The 21,571-nt window shown below is 43.7% G+C and overlaps 4 protein-coding genes across 4 annotated transcripts in view; 3 read left to right on the top strand and 1 right to left on the bottom strand.

Annotated features, from left to right (window-relative positions):
* Window positions 1-315: 315 nt before the first annotated feature.
* katnbl1 (katanin p80 subunit B-like 1) lies at window positions 316-6,096 on the top strand. Its single transcript, XM_076037692.1, has 10 exons — window positions 316-490; window positions 1,097-1,247; window positions 1,427-1,464; window positions 1,709-1,955; window positions 2,098-2,213; window positions 2,306-2,356; window positions 3,081-3,170; window positions 3,800-3,904; window positions 4,177-4,270; window positions 5,462-6,096. The coding sequence occupies exons 2-10, from the start codon at window positions 1,239-1,241 to the stop codon at window positions 5,492-5,494; spliced, it is 783 nt and encodes a 260-aa protein (XP_075893807.1). The 5' UTR covers window positions 316-490; window positions 1,097-1,238; the 3' UTR covers window positions 5,495-6,096.
* Window positions 6,097-6,871: 775 nt separating this feature from the next.
* emc7b (ER membrane protein complex subunit 7b) lies at window positions 6,872-9,929 on the top strand. Its single transcript, XM_076037616.1, has 5 exons — window positions 6,872-7,235; window positions 7,873-7,992; window positions 8,096-8,234; window positions 8,384-8,464; window positions 8,699-9,929. The coding sequence occupies exons 1-5, from the start codon at window positions 7,003-7,005 to the stop codon at window positions 8,849-8,851; spliced, it is 726 nt and encodes a 241-aa protein (XP_075893731.1). The 5' UTR covers window positions 6,872-7,002; the 3' UTR covers window positions 8,852-9,929.
* Window positions 9,930-12,976: 3,047 nt separating this feature from the next.
* chrm5b (cholinergic receptor, muscarinic 5b) lies at window positions 12,977-15,125 on the bottom strand. Its single transcript, XM_076037766.1, has one exon. It carries the CDS (start codon window positions 15,057-15,059, stop codon window positions 13,509-13,511), a length of 1,551 nt encoding a protein of 516 aa, XP_075893881.1. The 5' UTR covers window positions 15,060-15,125; the 3' UTR covers window positions 12,977-13,508.
* A 744-nt stretch (window positions 15,126-15,869) lies between these two features.
* Window positions 15,870-21,571, top strand: part of aven (apoptosis, caspase activation inhibitor) — a 36,615-nt gene continuing 30,913 nt past the window's right edge. Inside the window, exons 1-2 of the mRNA XM_076037458.1 lie at window positions 15,870-16,135; window positions 18,029-18,200. Of these exons, the coding sequence (XP_075893573.1) occupies window positions 15,941-16,135; window positions 18,029-18,200 (367 nt within the window). The 5' untranslated portion in view covers window positions 15,870-15,940. The remainder of the gene's footprint in view (window positions 16,136-18,028; window positions 18,201-21,571) is intronic.

Genomic DNA, 21,571 nt, shown 5'->3' with positions numbered 1-21,571 from the left:
AGAATGTAAAAAAAGAAAAAAGAAAAGAAAAAAGGCGTGTCATTTAGCCATGTTGGTTATACACAGCAACTTTGACCTAACCTTTTAGCTGAATAATGCAGACATTCCCACGGTTTGCGCGTCTGCAGCATTTGGTCGTTTTTCTTTTATCAGCAATAACACGAAATGGCCTTGAAGGGTCTCTTTCTCTTTGAAACGAAGGAATGAAATACAGTAACACGCCACCGGGGGGCGCCACTGCGCAGTGGGATTTAACACGTTTCGCAATTTCCACCAGGCGTCGCTAAAAAACAACTCCTGTCGTTTCCTCCCCGCAATCAATCCCACAATCCCCAGTCACGCACCGGCGGTGTATTCATTTGAATGGTGAAGTCGTGGGACGCTAGCAAGCTTGCACACACAGAGAAGAGTTGCTGCTGAGTTTAACCTGTTTTTCACGTTTCGGAATTTCACGCCGGAAGAGACCTTATGGCACAGCACAAATGAATAGGTCGGTATTGACGTAATTTGTTCAAAACGTCACCGTAAAACTGCGCAATGGTATTAATTAAGCCATATTGTGTCCTGAGTGGAAAGTAGCTATGTGGCTAACAGCGGCCCATATGACGCTAGTTACTTCAACGTCTTCGTGTGTACTTAATAGTTGAGCTACGAGCTAACTGATAAGGCTAGCGGTAGTTGTGAGCTAGCCAGAACACTTTGGGCTCGCCGTGGAACGGTCGTGCACTTCTGTAAGGCTCCTAACATCGATTGCGGCATTTGTTGATAGACGTCAACGAGTAGCGTGAACTTTTTTGGTCACTTCCAGTGACTTTTCTTTTTTTGCCGCTTACCTAGCTAATGTCAGGTATCGCCGCAGCCAACGCCTTTTCCTATTCAAATCTAGTGTTTTTGTTTATCGCTCTCTCTCTCTCTCTCATACAAACACACGCCTGTGTTATTGAACGTCAACACTGCTGACGACAAGCGTTTGCCCCCCCACAGCTTATAATATTACACCTTGGAACTTGTACCATAAAAGTGGCCGTGGGTCTTGCCCGTCGTCCTGTAGTATTTACTATAGGTCGTATGTCATTTGTTTCGCTTATTTCAACAGGGATCCCTGTGAAAGCAGCCGATAGGCATGGACTGGCTCGCGCCTCTCCTCGCAGGAAGACTTTAAACGCCGGCCAGCCAGAACCGACCCAAATGGCTCTCTGCTGCGATCCTGCTGTGCCCGCCCTACTGCTGAACAGAACATGAAGCAGGTGCGATGTCAATCAAAGTCAACGTGAAATAATTGTTCAGCGATCAGAATCCCCCAACCCCCCACCCCCATCCCCACCCCCATCCCCAGTGACTCCTGTGTGTGCTTTTCTGTGGAACTGAAGCAGTGTTTGTAGAAGAGAACGTAGTGGTGGCCTTATCCCTTATCCTCTGTTTTTAGGTGGATGTTAGAAATAAGGAAGATTTAGATAAAGAAAGGTGAGTGTCCTAAATAAAAAAAGAAATGTTTATGTGTGGGATGCAACAAAGAATTAAAAAAAAAAAAAAAAAAGTGTGCTCACTCGCCATCCGTGCCCCGTAGACTATTCCTCACAGACACGGGGGTCGTCACGACACCTTCCCATCAACATTGTTACCATCGCCGTTACGTTTTCGTTTTTTTGTGAGGCTTTGCATCCGAGACCGCCGAACTGAACCCTTTTTTCTCGTCGCCTCGACACAGGTTTCAAGTCCACTACAGCGCAAACAGTCCGGGCAAAGCGAGACGATCGACATCTTTCAAAAGGAAGGGCTGTCCAGCGTCGGAGGCGGGATCCAGGTCGCGCCGCCGAACCACAGATGTAGGCCGTGCCCATGACCGCGGCATGGCCAACAAAGAGAATGAGCTGACGTGCTCCGGCGAAGTGCGGGGCAACTGCGGCGCCTCAAAAATGGCCGAGGCCGGCTCCAAGTACAGCGACTTTACCGAGGTGCGAGTCGCGCCGCAAAACTGCCGTCTGTGGTTGTGGAAAAAAATCTTTATTTTTTTCTTCTTCTTTTTTTAAAATTGAGTCTACATTGCTATTTGACGCGAGGTATCTATCCCCCCCCCCTCTCTGTGCATTTTGGCAGCTGTCAAGGGACCACGAAGCTTTGACTCACGTCCTCTTTGGGAGAAATCTACGATTAAAAGTAGCGCAGACCCTATGGCGAAGGAATGCCAGTGAATTTGTGGCCTACCTTACAAGGTAAGCGGCGATTATAGCCCGCCGGTGTCGTTTCACACGTGTGTGTGGCTGGATTTAATTTTTGACGTTCTGTTTTTTTTTTCTTTTATTAGAATTCAAGACTCCGGGGTTCTTCTCGACTGCCTTCCTGTCTTAACGAATGAGTGAGTTTCAGCAGTCAAATGTACCACAATAGAAGAGGAAATCTCTCAAAAGCACATTTTTAACAAATATCTGTGACGTAAAATCAGTTAATGGGGCTTTTTTTAGTGTTTTCTCAGGACTAATGAGTAGTACCGCAACACACTAGGTTACTGTGGGATCATGGCAGGTGAATAATTAAAATGCAATTTCACTTAAGTGGTCGAAAAAAATAATAATAATACTAACATTCAGTTGTGGAGTGACTGCGATTTAAAGGGAATCTGAGCCGAGTTTCATCCCTCGATTCCTCCCAGGATAGCAGCTTTGTGTGCATTTAACAGTATTCTCATTAGTTATACTAGTATATGAGGCAAAAAAAGAAAAAATAATTTTACAATATCTTTGGTTGGGATTTTTCCAGTTTAAAAAAATGTGCCGTGGCTCAAAAAAAGGTTGAAAAACGCAGAGTCGGAGAAAGGCTTCCGCTTCTTGAACGAAGTCGCAGTGAGCAGGCGTCGACAGGAAGGGTGCGGGGTGGCACGGTGAACACTGTGCGACCTGGTGCGTAGAGATATGATATAACGCCTCAGTCTGAATGCTCTGTGCGAGGGAGATCCGGCGTCAATGGGAAGAGCCACGTGATTCGCGTTTGTCGCAACCGGACCGAAACTAACTGTTGCTTTTCGTGGTGCTGAAACTCACAGCCATGTCTTGATGTTGTGTTTGTTTTTTTCCTGCTCTCAGCCTTCAAACTGAAGCACCAGGATTGTCACTTGGCTGCTGTGTTGACCTCATTCCCCAGGTGAAAGTGATTCTTGCCAGCAAATATGAAGAGTAAGTGTCAGTGAGTGTTGTTAAAAGACTTGACATGACTGTCGCATGAAAAGGTCCCATCATTGTCTCAAGGCAGACAGTTTGTCTGTTGCTTATTGACCGCTTTAATTGCTGCTGCTTGAGCTTAAATATACGTTCAGCAATTTTAAAGCATTACTTGAAGACTGGCCATTGTTTTACCATTGATGTCGCGCAGTCTCAACAACCTAATGTAAACAAAACACCTTTGATGCATATTTCCGTTGCTCTCATTCTTCTGATGCAGGTCTTGATAACAAAAGAAATATTACAAAAAAAAGTTTCATTTATAAGCGCTTAATTTCTCTTTTTTTCTTTTTCTTTTTTTTGCTTTAGAACTTAATGAAATCACAGAAAACCACCTGAGGAAACTCGTTCTCGTCCTATACGCTGCGTTGCATGCGTGCGTGCGCTGCTGTCTAGAATGTGCCGCTTTCTGAGAGACTCTGTTCTCGGATATTTCGCCTGATCTGATTAAACTGTAGAACTTCTTGTTCTTAAATGTCCGAGCAGCTGTTTTCCCGTGTGAGAAAATGATTTTCATATGACACTTTCAACAGGCTGATATTGAAAAATTTGCCCTTTTTTTTTTCTTCTTTTTTTTTTTACAGACATGTGATGGTGGGTTTACACTGGGTTCAAACCATCATTAAGAAATGGTGGCCAGAACTTTCCAAGAAAGAGAAAAGACTGCGGGACAGTCGCTCAGAAGACAGGTGAACTCTGCGGCTTTCATGCAGTGTGCAGTGCGTTCCCGTAAAATGTCGTGGACCAATAGCAAACTGAAGTGCAAACATCATTTTTATGTATTTGAAATGGCACGTCGAGGGGGGAAAAAAAACAATCTCACGCCTTCTTTAGATAAGAGCTGTAAACGTAATGGGTGCAGGTCCCTACAGTTCGGAGGGGGAGGGGTTTATCTGGAGGGGTTTTCGTGGTTGGCAACTTTCTCCCACATGTTTAAATGTCAACGTTGTGTATTTTCCAGGAATATTGAAGTAATGAAGCAGCGGCTAAAGGACTTGTGGAAGGAAGGAGCCCATATATGTTTGCTCCCAGGATCTACAGGAGAACTTGCCAAGGTGAGTGTGGCTTTGGAAAGACACACACACACGCACGCACGCGCCAGTGGGTGACTGCTGCCAAGTCAGGCGCTTCCAGGCCCATTGGGACAAATTTAGGATTCAGTGCCTTGCCCAAGGACAACTAAAGGCATGGTTTGGAACTTTGGAAATAGGCCCTGATTCCTGGGTTAGCCAGTGTGCTAATTATCAGTGGAGACCGTTTCAGCAAATTTCATTCAGTCCTCTCAGTTTAGCAGAGTTTGCTTGTGCGGGGCTAGCTCAAGTCAACGGCTCCTGCCAATCCGCCAATGAAAACAATGCTATCCAGACCTTTATGCAGTGGTCTTGAAATGTATGATAGGCAAAATAGTTATAAATATGTCACGTTAGAAATGAAAGCAGGTCAATAAAAAAAAAAGGCCCGTCGTCCAGATGATGTTAGTCCACCGTTGCCGTAGTGGCCGTAGCCCGACCATAGGAAGTATAACTATGTTGCTGCTGCCAAACTAGTCCCTCAGAATGCACTGCCATAACATTATTATATCAACACAGACATTTACAATAGTTATAATTTATTTGCCTCTGGTGCGCTGTGGAATGGGTGAGAGTTTTTTTTTTTTTTTTTTGATTATTGGCAGGCCAGCAAAAAAAATAAAATAAATAAAAGTTGCTGGCCTAGCACCAGCAAACTCTGCTAAACTGGAGCACTGCACTAAATGAGTTGAAACTGTCACCGCCGATGCCTGACGCGCACACTGGCGAAGCTGGAAATGAGGTCCTGTGTCCGAAATTGGGAACTCCCACCTTTAAAGACAGTTGGGACAGCTGGAGCCACGGGTCACTGGTAGACCCGCTTGCCCAAACTGAACCGCGTCGAAGTGCGTTTACCATTTGTAGCGCTGTTGATTTTAGTTGAGAGCGGCCTCTCAGTATTTCAGAATGAACACACAGGTGCTCCGTCCCTTTCTTTGCCACCCTGTGTTGGTTTTGGGTGCGGACTGCACCGACCACTCCCATCCTGTAAAAACAAGGCTTGCATCTCTTTATTTGCGTTTGTCTTCACGCTGCTTCAATCCTGTGAAAGCTTTTAAGGAGCTACACTGCCTAATCAGTTGAAGGAGATTCAATGCACCCACCTGGTGGGGTAAATAAAAAATGTCATTGTTTGACCGCGCTCGTCTGCTAACTTTCCTCGTCTCTTCGTTTCAGGCAATCCAGACTTCCCTGTCACAGCTGCCCTGACACGGCTCGGGCGCGGCGCCGCGAGGATGCGACCACTACTTCCGGCCACGTCCGCGTCTCGGACCGATAATAAGACGACGGAAGCAAGGGGCGCGTTTGCCCGAGGACGCTCAAACTCAAAACCTCACCGAGGGGACTGAACTCGGAAATTCAGACGCCTCCGTCGGCCGGAGCTCGAGACTCGTGAGGAGGACGGGTGGGGGGGCTGGGGGGGACCCTCCGCTCTCCTCTCTCGTCTGCAGAAAGAAACACTGCACGCGACTGCTTCACATTGAAGTGGACCAATTTGTGAAGGGGCAAACTTAGTGGACCTCCACGAGACTTGGGTGTTATGTCGCTCTATGAAGTGCCAAGCTCTTTGTCTCTCGCTACGACACTCTTTGCCATTGAATGCAAATGCACTTGTGGTTGTTATGAATTGCTCCACCGTTTTGATGTATGTGGGCCCAGGTCCGTTGGAATCATGAACTTGTGTCAGCAAGTCTTAAATTATTAGACCTGTTTATTTTTTACTTTTGCCTCTTCATTTGGCATTTGACTGTAAAATGTTGAAAACAAGTGATTTATTTTAATCATCTTTTAAATAAATTTGCTAAAAATCATCAATTGCTCTTTTATCCCTCCATTGTATGTGCACCAAAAACGTACGACAGTTAGGCGCTCATGCACTGGGAAATGGTGTCAGCAGTGGTAAAGGTAGTGTCGTAGAGCGAAGGTTGCTGGTTCAAGTCCCTGGAATCTACCTTTCAGTCAAATAGGCTTGCAAACCCAGATTTTTCCCGTACATTACTGGAGCTGCACATGTGTGTTGTGCTGGGTGGAGCAGGATGTTTACCGACACCAGCATACACACGTGTCTTGGCAATGACTTAAACACCTCTACATTGTCCTAACTGATGAAAGGTGAAAGATAACTGATGCATTATGAGTTTTCCTTGGGGGAAAAACCCATTCTGCTCCTGTCTTTTCATAATGAAATCTCATGACTTTCTGCACCTAAGATGCCACATTATACTCGTATTCAGTTTTTTTCATCATCTTGCACTCCAGTGATGCAGCATCACAAGAAACTATAAACTCGATAGAACTCTGAAAATTAGCATATTTAGTCTTCAGTTACAAGGTTGTTGCTGTCTTGTTTGTCTTGGCCAGGTCTCAATTCAACAATATTCTCAATTAATAATTAATCTTAATGACACCTATTAAACCTGGTTAAAGGTTAAAGGTTGTTTTTGTTTGTTTTTTATGTTTAGTAGTAATCGTGTGGAACCTTTTAAACGACCCGTCAAACAAAGTAAACGCATAGAGTCGTGGAGCAAATGGAATCCTATATCAAGTAAAACTGGGAATTGTCCATTTCCGTTCGTGCAATAAAGTTTTCTGTGACGTCAGTTTCCGCAGAGACAGCTGATGGTTCGAGTCTTCCGCTCGTACGATCCGCTTGCTAACGAGTACTCGTTTATTTCGGTTAAGCTTGACCAAAGTGTAATTTGACAAAGAACGACAAGATGCTGCAAAGAGAAAGGATACCGCTTTTGTGGGTTTTCATGCAGGCTGCGTTTGTCGTTTCTTGGTGTTTCACTGACATGGAAACGGGGCCTGGTGCAGGTGTGTCGACCCAGCCGAACGGGGATCGCTTCAAAATCGAGGGCAGAGCGATAGTTCCGGGGGTAAAAACCCAAGACTGGGTGTCCGCGGCCAGGGTCTTGGTCGAAGGCGAAGAATACGTGGGATTTCTCAGGTGAGAAACGGTTACTTGTGTGTCTGGTGTCAAGTTAGCCTGTTAGCTAGGCTTTTAAGCGTTAGCCTAGCCAGCTAGCTGCAGTAGCAGCCTGACATGCTACTTCACAGCAAGCCCCTAACAGAATATGGTATCTTTGGGGTGTCCTGGCTAATTTACACCTAATTGACCAATGATGGTCTTTATGCCAACCGGGGCCACGACGTAGTTATTGTATTACTTATCTGACGACGAACGTTTAAAGTGACAACTAACCTTAGAGCTCAGGAAGATGCTTTGTCGCACATCATTGCTAACTGACGTTAGCATTGTATTCAAAACAAACCTTGGCCACAAAATACAGCAGTTGTTTTCTGTTTCAGTCGCCAATGTGCGGATAGACTGTGACGTCTTTTATGTGTATAATTACCAAACAGCACACAACACATTTTATATCATTGAATTATACATTATATGTGGTTGTACGGTAATTTTGAGTTTTACATTAGCAGCGTCGGCGTTAGCCTTTTTTTTTTTTTTTTTTTTTAATAAAGCTATAGTGTAAATAAATTTTGTGTTTCAGTGAGACGTCATGTTAAATGCAAGCTAATGTTATTAAATCACATTTCCTTTCTATTGTCTATCTGTCTTATCCCAGGACTGATGGCAGCTTTGCCGTGAATGACGTGCCCTCAGGGTCGTACGTGGTGGAAATCATCAGTCCTAATTACAGATTTGAAGCAGTACGTGTTGATATCACCTCAAAGGGCAAAATGAGGTAAGACTGAGTCCGTTTGAGAAAGGATAAATTAAAAGGGACGCAATCGAAGGCTACGTTTCAATGCATCAATGCAATTCACACCTCACTTGACTCTTTGCAGGGCACGTCTTGTCAACCACATTAAGACTTCGGAGGTGATTCGCCAGCCGTATCCGCTTCAGATCAGGTCCTCTGGCCCCCACAGTTACTTCCTGAAGAGAGAAACCTGGGGCTGGACAGACTTCCTCATGAACCCAATGGTAAAATAAATAAATAAAATAAAACGGACCATCTTGATTTAATTAATTCCCAATTGACTTTGCCATGAAAATGCTGCTGCGCATAGATAATATTTTCTTTTTTTTGGAAAGCTCACTTGTTTAAATGAACCTATCTGTTGCTCCTGCAGGTTATGATGATGGTGTTGCCTCTGCTGATCATCGTCCTGCTCCCCAAGGTGGTCAACACCAATGACCCAGAGATGAGAAAAGTAGGCAATCCCTTTTCTTTTTTTTTATGGACACTAATTTCCTATAGAGAAATAATCTGAACAATTACTTAGTTATTTCTGTTTAATATGTACTCCTACAACTTATGTTTGATAAATTAATTTAAGCAATAAAATACTCTACTTTTTGACTAAGATTTCTTTTGTCTCTCCTGTAGTTTTCAATATAACTCCCCAATTCCACAGCTATTACACTTGTCCCGCTTGTCCTTTCAGGAAATCGAGCAGTCCATGAACATGCTGAGCCCCAACCCCGAGCTTCCCGACGTCTCCGAGCTGGTCACAAAGTTCTTCTCCGGCTCCAAGGGCTCCTCCAGCAAGGCGGGCGGCAGCAGCAAGGGCACGCGGCCCGCGGTCAAGCGGAGGTAGTAGCTCACGCCGCGCCGCCATCAGTCCGCCTCACCGCTTGAGTTGCAACATCGAAGCAAGATTTTAAAACGTCATGTTTCTCTCTCTCTCTCTCCTACTGTACAGTTTTCTTTACAGATAGATGTTTTGAGCACATCTTGTTTTTCTAATATGCTGATGGGAAAAAAAAATATTACCACTGCACTGAATTTTCTTTAAGGGATATTTCAACATTTTAGCAAATTCGCCCGTTGCCATAATCGCCATAGTCGCATGAGTTGGGTACATTCCTTCTAATTATGAGTGCCTGTTGTCGTGAGTTCTGGGGGGACGGAGATGTGAGGTGTGTTTACCCTCTTTGTTAATCATAGTTTACACATGTATTCTAAAAGGTTGCGTTATTATTCCAGTGCAGGGTTGAGTTAACTCTGAGGGAGGGAGACCTGCACCTCTGCCCTCTCAACAAACAACAGGCAGTGCTAATTAAAGGGACTGTGCCCACTCATCTGATTACAGCGCTAATGGGAAAGTTCACTTTTGCCAAAATGTCGAACCATCCCTTCAAACCCCGCAACGGCTGTTCATTTTTCATTTGCTTTGAACTATCAACATGTGGCTCCACGACTCCTCCGTCTTTTCCCGTGCTGACTTTCTAGTGTGCGTTTCTCCGCTGCTGCTAACTCTACCTGAAAGAGAGCATATATACAGAGATTTTCTCTTTTTCTCAATTTCAGTAATAATAATAATGACTGTGAATGAAGCTGAATTAAATTTTAAGATTGAGTAATTCTTATTTAAAAAAAAAAAGAAGAAAAAAGCCTAGCTAAAGAAATTCAATGGTGTATATAATGACTGTGTTTATATCAGACCGTCTAATTTTTTTTTTTTTTTTAAACAGCAAACAGCTGGCCTTTCTCACTTTTGAACTACTATGTAAAGTACTGTATGGACAGAATCGAGTATCTGTACATTATGTGCCTGAGATGGTTGCCATTGTCAGTTCAAATGATGTTAAAGCTCAGCAGTTACTTGAAAGATCTCAAGAGTGTGACTGGTTTTACGTTGAATAAAGCAAACAGTAAAGTATATGTCAAAATCATCACGCTTGGAGTCTGTGTCACTTTTACCTCTTAGGCTCCTCGTCAAAACCCAAATCGGGCTTCGTTCTGAATTTGTTCACATCCATTTGCCACGTTACATGACGGCTATCTTCGTAGAGCTGGGCCATATATCGATATATTTTTCGACGCGATATGGAATTGGGACATATCGCCGATACTGACGTAATTCAAATTTTTCGCTGCAATCCTTGCTCCCTGCAAGCTGCGGACCCGGAGCGCTCTGCCCCCGCCCCTCCTCGTCTATGCACAGAGGGTGAGACTGGAAGAACAGATACTCCGAACTGGCATGACCCAAATATTGAAGGCATTTTAACAAATAATTGATTTACACATTGGTTTAAAACCTCTCTATATATTTATTTATACTGTACATTTCAAGACCACTGCATGTTCTTAACACAAAAACATTTTATTAACTGGGCAGAAGGACAATAAAGGAGATAAAGGGGGAATAAAGTCACCCTTAACATTTTTACTCAATCCCAATATATATATATATATTGACATTCAATATATTTGCCAGAGTGTGTTTGTGTGTGGAAAAACTTCTGGCTGCGTCAGAGTCACACAAACAAAAAGGAAATTTATTTTGTTGTCGTTAATAAGACCAAATTAAAACAATGTTTGTTGTCGTTCTTGTTCTTTGGATGTGCAGCAAACGTCACCTTGTTCAAACACCCACCTCTGAGCTGGACTGAACAGTTGCGCGCGTAGCATGTGGCTAAATGTTGGTGACTGCACGTAGAGAGAGGCTCGAGACGGATTCGTAGCGCAATACAGTACGTCACGAGTGCACAAGGTGTCCAAAAACGTCTCCAAAACTGGATATGTATTAACGTGCAATCAAATTTATTTAAGAAGGAAAAAAAAAAAACACATCTGAAGAGTGTAATCCGTCACGAGAAGTGAAGGCTCTTTCCCCGAAACGGTACGGTAAAGAATGTAAACAGTGGAAAAATATCTTTCTTATCCAAACCAGGACACTTTCCTCGGCCTTACCAACTGTGTTTTTTTTTTTGTTTTTTTTTCACATATCATTTAAAATGTTATGCTGTTGTCCAAAAAACACTGAAGTGATTGTTGACAGTGTTGCCAAAATCTTGTCAAAATGTGGCCAAAACAATGAGACCGGGTCAAGTAATACAAGCCACTGAACCACGAGGCTGACTCTACACACGCTCGTGACCTTTAACAGGACATGTTTTCTGACAGAAGAGCCTTGTTGCTAGAGAACACTGGGGGGGGGGCTTCTATCATTTTGCCTGTCTGCTGAACTGCAGGGTTTTTTTTTTTTCTCTCTTGCTCGAAAGTTTGCCTTTAAACAGCAGAGTGTCTCGGCGTGGTACTTACCGCAGCTTAGAATCTAACGCGCCACATCGATTGATTCTTCTCGTTTCATTGGTAATTGACAAAGGTGTCCTAAATGCCGAGTACTTCACACACGAAAACAACATTCAAAAAGCATCTTTTTTTTTTAACATCTGTCAGGTACGTTGGCTCAAGATGCGCTGTAAAATGAACAACATTCTATCATGGCAGTGAAGGTTCCAAAATGTCTGCCGTTGCAGGACACAGGTCTAAGAAGAATGAACCACAATGGCGTCTAATAACACTTAGCAGATACAGCGTGTTAATCTTGTCACTACTATGTTTTCTATTTATTGATCATGCTGTGAAATGGCAATTCACCATATATATATATATATATATTTTTTTTTTTTCAAAACGCTATGTTTCTCTGTGATTTGTTGAGGGCAAAGAAACCCTGAATTATGGCACATCAGTATTTACAATGACTTCAAATCAGGGTTCTTTTTCTCACTTGGGAAATATGAACTAAAAAAAGATTCAATACTCAATACTGAAAACATTGAAAAGAATGATAACTCTTTGACTCTGTATCATACTGTTCATGACAGTACACACGCGCGCGTGCGCGCACACACACTTAAAAATTGCACCGACAAACAAACAAAAAAAAAGAGCACAGATCCAATCACAAATCACTTTTGCCTCTGAGCTGCACAAAAGGCGCAGAGTTCTTCAGGTTGTCAACACTCAACGTCACATCATCGTTAAGACACGGAAGTGAGATAGTTTACATCGGCGTCACTCGTCCATTGAGGGTCTGATTGTTGCGTGCCCGACGGTTCGCTTTTCGTCACAACTCGGAAACAAACCCAGCTGTAAATGCACAGACGCGACGCAGGTAAGCCCTTCACTTCAACACAAGATCAAACTCGGAACCCAAGAGCCGAGACTAAAACGAGACACTCACACCTTCAACTGTTGTCGGGATTAAAAATCATTGAAACATGGGTCTTTATAATACATTGTGTAAAGTATGTAAAATGTGGAATCTTATGCATTACCTGTATATACAGTGCAAGTGAACAATATTTTTTTTTTTTTTCTAAAGGATAATATGAGGTTTATATGGCAGGGTTATAGTCTGTACCCATTTACCCATGCGTTCAATGTCACTAGTTTATCTAGCTCAGCATTCTCCATTCTCTCACGTTCTCCATACTATGACCCCAAAGATTTTTTTTTATGACGTATAGATCATCGTCCCACATTCCATAGACAGTAGGTTGAATGAGTCGTAAGCCACAGAAACTAATGACACAACAGTGGTGATGGAGAAATCTAGAACATGCTGTATAGACTCGCTGTGAGATGAGGAGCCACCTCAAGCCCATTCCTTACCTAGTATGGGGTGAAAATTCCCACCATTCTGAAATGTATGGCATTACAAATGATTGTTGTCCCTATCCAACATTGGAGTCATAATATGGAAGGAAGTCAGTTTACCACCAGCATGAACAGGGAAATGTTACATGACCAATATCCCTTATATAAGTACATCTTGGTGTGTGAGTTTTGTTATTCAGCGTGTCCCACAATTTTATTTTTGGGCAAATTGAATCAAAGTGGAGCAAGTAGAGTCATCTCGTGTTGGATTCACCTTGCCGACTATTGTTACCTGGATGATTCAGAACATTTGAAAGCCGACTGTACAAGGACCTGCTGGAATTCTTTGTTGCGGCTGCCAATCTGATGTGAGGAGCTGAGGCTTCGTGTGGACATGCAACTGTCACAGATCAAAGAGGATGATTACGAAATGTCTCTTGTTCCACATTTTTACCCTACTAAACATAGACTGTTATATCAATAGACACTGTATACGTTAGAAACTGAGTAGCTCATCCCACAGTCCAAAAGGTTCAGTACATCCTTTTTTGTAAGTGATGATCAATACTATGACAGTGTAAAGTTAATGGGGTTGTCCTTCCAGTGAAAGTCTGAAGCCATTTTTGGCCAAATGGAAGAGAATGTGCCCATTTTCCAATGATTTTTTTTTTTTTTTTTTTACTTATTTGTAACTGCTGTTTAAATGCTGGGGACATTTTTTTTTTCCACCAACGTATTGTACACCGAAAAAAAAGAAAAAAGAATCCACGCAACACCGCATGCTGAAAATGACCGCTGACTACTGTACACGTCGAGAAAGTTCACAGAAGAGCTCAAACGGAGATGCTGCTGCAGTGGCACCTTCAAGTCACTTTGTTGTTGACGTTCTGGTTGGGCCCGCACCAGTACAGCTTGTCCTTGCCTCTCCGCCTCCTCCTCCACTGGCAGAGCAGCAGCATGCGGAACGTCTTTTGGAAGGTCTTGTTGCAGAGGGCATAGCACATGGGGTTGATGGTGCTGTTGACGTAGCACAGCCAGTAGCCCAGGTGCCACAGGGACGTGGGGATGCACTCGGCGCAGAAGGTGGAGATCAGCACCATGATGTTGTACGGCGTCCACGTGAGGATGAAGGCCAGGAGGATGGCGCTGAGGGTCTGCGCCGCCTTCTTCTCCTTGACCAGCACGTTCCGCTTCCTCTTGGTGATCTGATTCTTCAGGGCGGGATCCAGGGGTTTCGAGGCGGTGGAGGAGGGCGAGGCGTTCTTGGCGGGCGGCTCTGCCTTGGGCGGGCACGGCGGCGGCGGCGGCGGAGGCGGCGTCGAGGGATTGCTGTTTTTTTTGGAGCCCGGTCTGAACTTGTACGAGATGCGCTTTTTGCTTCTCTTCTTCTGGGGATTGGACGCGTACCGATCCTCTGGGTGTTCAGCCACCTGACCGTTTTTATTACTTTGCTTTACTTCGCCGCCTTGCTCTTTGAAAGACCCCTGTGGGGTGTCCATGGACAAGTGCTGGTCCTCTTCGTCGGACGACGTGTAGCTGTTGAAGGAAGTGATTTGGTCTGCCTTCACCCACGCGTCGTCGGACCTAGTGGTGGTTTTGGTGGCGTTGCTCTGATTTGAGGAGGACCAGGAGGCCTGACTCTGTTCTCGGGTCTCTCTGGTGAAATGAAAGCAAGAGTGGATGATCGTCTTCTGCGGTTTGGTTCCCTCTAGAACAGTTTCTGGGGCAAGACCCTGCAGTTCTGCCAGGTCTTTGGTCCGTTTCTGTGTCTCCCTGTAGATCCTGCAGTAAAGGATTGTCATGACGGATACGGGGATGTAGAAAGCTGCGATAGCCGTCCCAAATGTGATCACAGGCTCTGTTAAAAACTGAATTTGGCACTGGTCTGGAAGCACTGTTCGCTCTCCCACAAAATACTGCCAGCACAAAATTGGCGGCGCCCACAGGACAAACGATACCAGCCATGCAAGACCTATCATGATAGCCGCTCTCTTTGGAGTCCTTTTAGCTCTGTAAGTAAGTGGCCGTGTGATGGAGAAGAACCTGTCAAAGCTGATGACAAGCAGGTTCATTACAGAAGCATTGCTGGCTACATAATCCACTGCCAGCCAGAGATCACATGCAAGGTTCCCCAAAGGCCAGTAACCCATCAGGATGTACATGGTGTACAGGTTCATGGACAAGACTCCGATAATGAGGTCAGCAAAAGCCAAACTCAGTAGGTAGTAGTTGTTCACAGTCTTCAGCTGGCTGTTGACTTTGAAGGACAGCAACACCAGGACGTTGCCAACAATAGTTATCAAACTGACAATGCCTGACACCGTAGCGATGGCTATAGTCTCCCAGAGATTGAATGGGGCAGCCTGGACGTTGGTTGTGTTGGCAAAAGTGCCATTTGGAGGATCAACACCCATGGTGCTTTGTTGTGTGTTGCCGCTGACAGCTCAGACAGGGGTGTCGAATTTCAGCTCCATTATGTTGATTCCTGAAATGTTAATAAAAAAAAAAAGAAAGAGAGAGGTCATTCACATCATTAACATTAAGTTAATACATCAATGTTTTTAAAGTGTTTACACAGACAATGTTTTTCCAAAACATGTTTTGGTTTCAATTCCTGCTTGCTTTTACCAAGTTTAATAATAATATAGAAATTACAGTTCAAGTAAGTTTAAGCATTTAGAACAGAGAACGAGTGGAGCCAAATATTTATCTATATGTTCATTTTGAAGATGTTCTTCTGATTGGCCACTACTTCTTGCTTATCTGACCTCCTAACCCAATCATAAGCAAGCTAGGATGGGTCTTTGCTGATAGCTGTTGCAGAAAAAAAAACCTCACTCACATCACAGACAAGAAATTATATATTTTTTTCAAAACTTTGCAAAGCCTTAAAAATAAGAAATGCATTAATTTCATTTCAATTTCTTCAAATATTATTTTTTCAAATCATCCCTATTAATTAAGAATATATTATACAATTAATTTATATATTCTAAAATATTATGACATGTTCGTTACTACTCTTATTTCCAGTATAAAATGAAATTTTTGTTTCTTTCAACAAAATTTATAACTTTTTGTTGATTGTGTTGGATTTTTCTATTTGAGTTTTGAACCAAACGTTTAATGAAGTACAAACAGACGAACGAACCGACGAACGAAAATTTGACACGATTTCGCTTTCTGGCGTACCCCGGAACCATTAAACACATTGTTGTAGCAGGGCATGATTCAGTGAAACACAGCACGGGAGTGAGGTGTCACAGTCTAAACGGTCCGACCACAACACAGCGGCATGGAAGGTAGACTGAGCAGAGGCAGAGGAGGAAGCTGGAAAAGGGGGGAACGAGGTGGCAAGGAAGGCGGCGGTTCTGAGGGTGAACGGCGGGGACGAGGCAGGGGAGGCCATCACCGTGGCCGCGGCAAAAGAGATCACTACCACGGCCGTGGACGCGGAGGAGGCGCCCATGCTGCGGAGTTCCATCACCGGGTGAGAGGGCACGATAATTGGCTCTCACACTCACAAGCTGCATCAAGGCGCTGCCATGCTATGCTGTGGCACACTCAATTTCACTCTAGTTTAAAATAAATAAATACATGCGTCACTAGGGAAGCCGGACGTCAGTGCTCACACTCGTAATATTCGCAACAAGCCCTCCCCTTCCATTCGGCTTAGTTAGTTTGCTTAGTTCTAAATCGCCTCCTTTTAAAACTCAATCAGATTTTATTTTTTTTTAATTATTTTTTATGTATATAAAAAAAAAACTCAACAGGAAAGCCAACGAGTTAATTGCCATAATGACCCGCACCTTGCAAACGACTACGTGAACCTCATGTTGTGCCGGTGTTTGTTCTCGGCACGGTGTCTACAATTAAACGGGAAAGAAAATCTAGGGAGTCACTGATTGCAATCACGAAGAGCTCACTTGGTGCACGAACCCTGCCACGGGGTCTTTGATGATTTTTGTATGCTTGTGAGCATGGTAGAAAAATAACAGCGCTGTCTCTCTGGCACATCAAACGTGTCACAGTCTGTTTGACATCTTATTTTAGCCTTTGGCTGTCTCACAATACAGAGGGGCAAAAAAATAATAGGCTCTTAGTTGTTGTGTTTTCACGTTGTTTTTTTGCCATCTGATGTGACATTCACCTTCACTCCGTTGGCAAGTTCAGCTATGATTCATGAATGAAAATAATATTAAAAAAAAAAAAAGTTTTCTCTTTTCAAAATCATCTGAATAGCCCTCGGAGAGATTTGGAAATGAAATAAAAAAACAGTTCTTGCTCCAATTGTGGTGTTTTGTTGTGCATATTGTTACTGAGCGTCTGCTGCTAGCATTTTAATGATGCCATCGTTAATTTTATTTATTTTTCAAATGTGAATATCCTCTTCTGTAATTAATTAATTTTCACTATTTTAAATTAAAATTCTTTTAATGCCCTGCAAATTAATAAATACCTACATAATCCGAAACTTTTTGAATTCCGTTGATTGATTTCCTTGTTAATAGTTTTAATTCATTTTCCAAGGCTGAGATACGGTGGTCATTGTGGGAATTTTTTAATCATTGATGAAAAGGCAGGTTCTTTGTTTGAGGGGGGTCTTTTCATCTTGATAATTTTGGAGATATTAAGTTTTGCAGCTCCATGAAATTAAATAAATCACTGAGGTGCAAACTTGATTTAACGCTAAAGGCCTCAGGGAACAAACCCCCCCCCCCCCTCTTTTTATTTTAACTTCTTTCCCAAAGTTCCTACTTCTTGATGACAGATGTCCTTCCTTGTCTGCAGAGGCTATTTTATCCTTCTCTTTGCCATCCCATTAAAACTATTTAAGTATTTCATTAATTTATTCCCCCATTGCAACAGGACAATTTGGACCATCATTCGTTCCTTATTGCTACTAATACTATTAATAATTAGTGATGTGATATCGGGATACCGATGTCCGATATCCCGATATTGTCCAACTCCTAATTTCCGATACCGATATCAACCGATAATGATAAATGTAACAACTTCAAGGTTTTCCAAATTAAAAAATAAACGTCGGTTACAAACAAGCTATTTTGTTAGCAGCCAGCCACCACTGAAACCACTCTTCTAAACTCTGCGTCATCAAGCGCAGTAATAGTGATACCAGGAAATTCGAGGATTTCGTTCTTTGGCATGATTTCAAAAAAAGTCATATTTTTATAATATTTTTTTCCCCAATACCGATATTTTCGGCCGATGATATCGTGAGGCCGATGACGTCGCATTTCCCTATTAAAAATAAGATGGATGTGTGAGACATTAGTTTTACTGCGTGTGACTTTTTTTTTTTTAGCGTAAATGACAAAGATCTCATTGCTCCGTTCTGTTCTCCCTGTCGTCCCTTCAGCGTGGTGACGAAGAGGAGAATGTCCCCGAGGAAGGAGAGGACGCGAGGATGTTCTCCAGGAGGAAGCTGGAGTCCAACTGGGATCGTTACCAGGACTCGGAGAAGGTGGAGTGCGATGACGACACGCCCACCGTCAGAGGGACGGACTTCGACGTCCTGCTGGCCGCCGCAGGTAAGGTCCTGCTCAGCCCAGCCGCACTGGGTGACAGACACCAGCGTTTGGTTTCCTCTGCAAATTTGAATCGGTTAACTTTATTGATTTGTCTTTTACGTTGCGCTCTTACCGCGGCAGAGATCTTTGCTTCAGCTCACATTCCACTCAGGCTAATGAGACTTTTTTTTTTCTCAGATTTTTGTGTGTCTGTGTCCTAATTGGTTAAGAAAGTGTCTGTTGTCTTTGATTGCTGTGCGAGGACGCTGCTGTCGCGTAGCTGCAGCCCAAGTTCTCATTTCCCCTCGTTGGCTTGTCAGCGCTGTGCGTGTCTGCGTGGTCTCGTCCCTGGTTTCGCAGCCATTTATTTTTCCACCTAAAGTGAGGCATCCTGTCAAAAGATTCTTTTGCGTTCTTGCAAAGCCCAACCGCTTTGTGGAGCGCCGACTTGTGCACGTTGCGTTGTCCCTTTTATCATGACTTCTGCCCGGATGCCTATTTATCCGCGGTGGGCGGAAAGCTGCGAATATTTCCGTGACGGTAGAACTGCGAAAGTATGTAGACAATTTGCCTGTCTCAGATGAATGAGTCTGGGGTTTTAAGTCCCTGCTGCAGTTCTTGTTTACTCCTTTATTTATGTGCCAACCTCACGGTGAATTGCGGCGTCATCTACAGGAAGTTAATTGTATCGTTTATTACAGTTTTTGTGGCGTCTTACAATCCCGAAAGACATGAGTCCTATTTGGACATGGCACAATAATACAATTCATTCATTCATTCATTCATTCATTCATTCATTCATTCCAACTGCTGCCCATTTCTGCATATTAGCCCCGACCCACAGTGTGGCCACATTGTGAAGTATTCCTGTGCTTCTTTCTAGTGTCCTTCCTCTTCTTGCAACATGTGCTTCGTTTATCTCACGGAAGCACACACAGCACAGCTCCCCAGCGCTCGGACAAAGCCGCCAATAGCTGGCAGGCGAAGGCGATCATTAAACTGCGTGTGGGTGCTCTGCTCTGCAGAGCGCTGGTGACGTTCCACATTTTTGGAACGTAAGCTTTTTGAAGCGCTAATTCTTAATAACCCCAAAGTTGAGGCAATTATTTTTCCTGGCATGTTTTTGTTTATCCGTCGCTCACCGTCAAAATGTATCACAATATACACCACAGAAAATGGTTCATTATCTCCATTGGGGCAATATTAGCATTCAAGCAACCAAATTATAAAGGTTTTTTTTTTTTCAATTATCAAGGCGCCAAGTTGTCAGTTTCGGCAGCACAGATGAACTGAGCAATATTAACCGGACATGTCAGATGGAGAGTGTAACCAGTTTAAAATCATATACAGGATACATATTTCACAGGCCAATTTGGGAAACATGAGAAGATACGAAGAATTGTGTATTTTATCCTGAGGAGCTGTGTATAAAACTTAAAAAAAAAAAACTTTAATAAAATAATTCATTTTAGAGGGATATTATTATCATTTCCAAATGCTAAATGGAGCTGAGATAATCAAGCCTGTTCCGTTTTTTGACACGCACGCCTCAGTCACAGTTGTTTCTCCGTCCTTTGTTTTTTTTTTTTTTGTTTTTTTTTTTGTGGCACGGCCCTCAGCTTTTCTGTTTTGATTTAGCCACAGAGGGTTGTTGTTTTTTTGTTTTTTTTTTGGCACACCCGGGGGATATTTTGGCAACAGGTATGCTACCTGGTCAATAACACACGGTTTGCGACGGCGAGCAAAAGGTTTAGCCGCCACGCCCTTTCTGCTTCGGAGGAGTCGCAACACACACATGGTCAAAAGTACCGCTTGAAAAAAGATACGTAGCAAACAAAACCAACCAGAAGATCCCTCTGATACGACAAGAAATTGGGAATCAATGACGAATCAATGTCGCCTCGAAATATTGATTCAACAATTATGCAGCGTTAAAACACTCGGCCGTCTATTTGCTCTAAATGACTCAACGTGCTCGGCGGCGGTCACGGGCTGATTCAGAAAAGCCCTTTTTAAAAAAAAAAAAAAAAAAACACGTTTTTTTTTCGTTGGACTTTGGGAGCCTCAGATCGGCGCAGAAGCCGCGTTTGATTCTGTTTTGTTTCCTTTTTTTTTTTTCTCTCTCACGCCATTACGGAGTCAGAGTGTCTCCTCTCCCGTAGCGTGAATGCCAACGGTTCTCCTGTGAGTTGTTTGACTCGCCCCGTGTTTTGCCCACATTGTCAGATTAGTCATGCCGTACAGCAAGAGGCTGCCGCTCTCTCGAGGATACTTAATTGTATGTGGGAGGCGATGCTTTCAAGAGTCTCTCTCTTTTTTTTTTTTTTTTTCCCCCCCCTCCCCGGCCAATTAAGGTAGCCGTGCTATCAGGAATCTGACACAGAAATGGGCCTTTTATCCCCCCCACCCCCTCCGTACGGGTTCGATCTGCCATAATAGATTGCCTATTGTTGCGGGGATTGCGTCACCTTTTCTTTCTGTATCCAAGGTGTCGAGCTTGCCGGCTCCGATTTTTTTGTTCCATCCGGCCGAAAACTTCGCAACTACCTTGGTGGCCCTGTGACCGGCGGCTCTCTTCCCAGAAGGTTGAGAGCGGAGCGGCGTTTGCGATACATCGTCAACATTTTTTTTTTTTTTTTTTCTTTACCGCGGTAAGAATATGTCATCTCGCGGTAATAACGATAAACTCGTGTTGACGACGTAATTGCGCGCGCAACGCACTTGCCGCTGGCGGCCGGCAGCTCGTGTGTGTCGCACAGTAACGAGCACGGGGCTGATAGCGTAGCCACCGTGCTCGAGGATCCATCGTGGATCGTGTGCAAAGTGAAAAGAAACGCCACGGAAACGTCCCGTTTTACTTTTTTAATTCATTTTCTTTTGGGGTCGGCGGACCGGGATGTTGAGGCAGGAAACGCAAAAATGTTAGCGACCTTTTACTGGCACGACTCCGAGTCAATCTTAGCAGACGCATCCATGCAAGAAGGTCTTTTCGAGAGCGATCTCTCTTTCCGTTCTCTGTGGCGCTTGTTTTTAGCGAGCCGCTGCTTCTTTAAACACGGCGCGCTTCTGGCGTTCTTCTTCTGCCTTCAGGGAATAAACTTGCGGCGCCACACCAGGCCGGGCATAGGTACTACATCGATTCCGGCGTATCCGTGTAAACGCGTTTTTTTTTTTCCGAGTGCGGTTTCAAAAATATGCAGTTTCAAAAAAAAAAATCCCAAAACATGGAGTTGAATTGTTATATATTTTTTATCCTTATCGCAATAAATGCCAGAAATTATTGTGATAAAACTTTTAGTCCATATCGTCCATCCCTAGATCGCAGCGCCCCGTTCAGAGCGGCGTAATTAAATGGGCCCTGTGTTCTTCCCGGACTACAAAGCCATTAGGTA

The sequence above is a fragment of the Nelusetta ayraudi genome, unplaced genomic scaffold (assembly GCF_046127955.1).
Source record: "Nelusetta ayraudi isolate G7.1 ecotype Tasmania unplaced genomic scaffold, CSIRO-AGI_Nayr_v1 ptg000052l, whole genome shotgun sequence".
In the NCBI taxonomy this organism is placed as follows: Eukaryota; Metazoa; Chordata; class Actinopteri; order Tetraodontiformes; family Monacanthidae; genus Nelusetta; species Nelusetta ayraudi.
The sequence above is the reverse complement of the archived record's forward strand: the minus strand, read 5'-3'. Positions and strand labels throughout refer to the sequence as shown.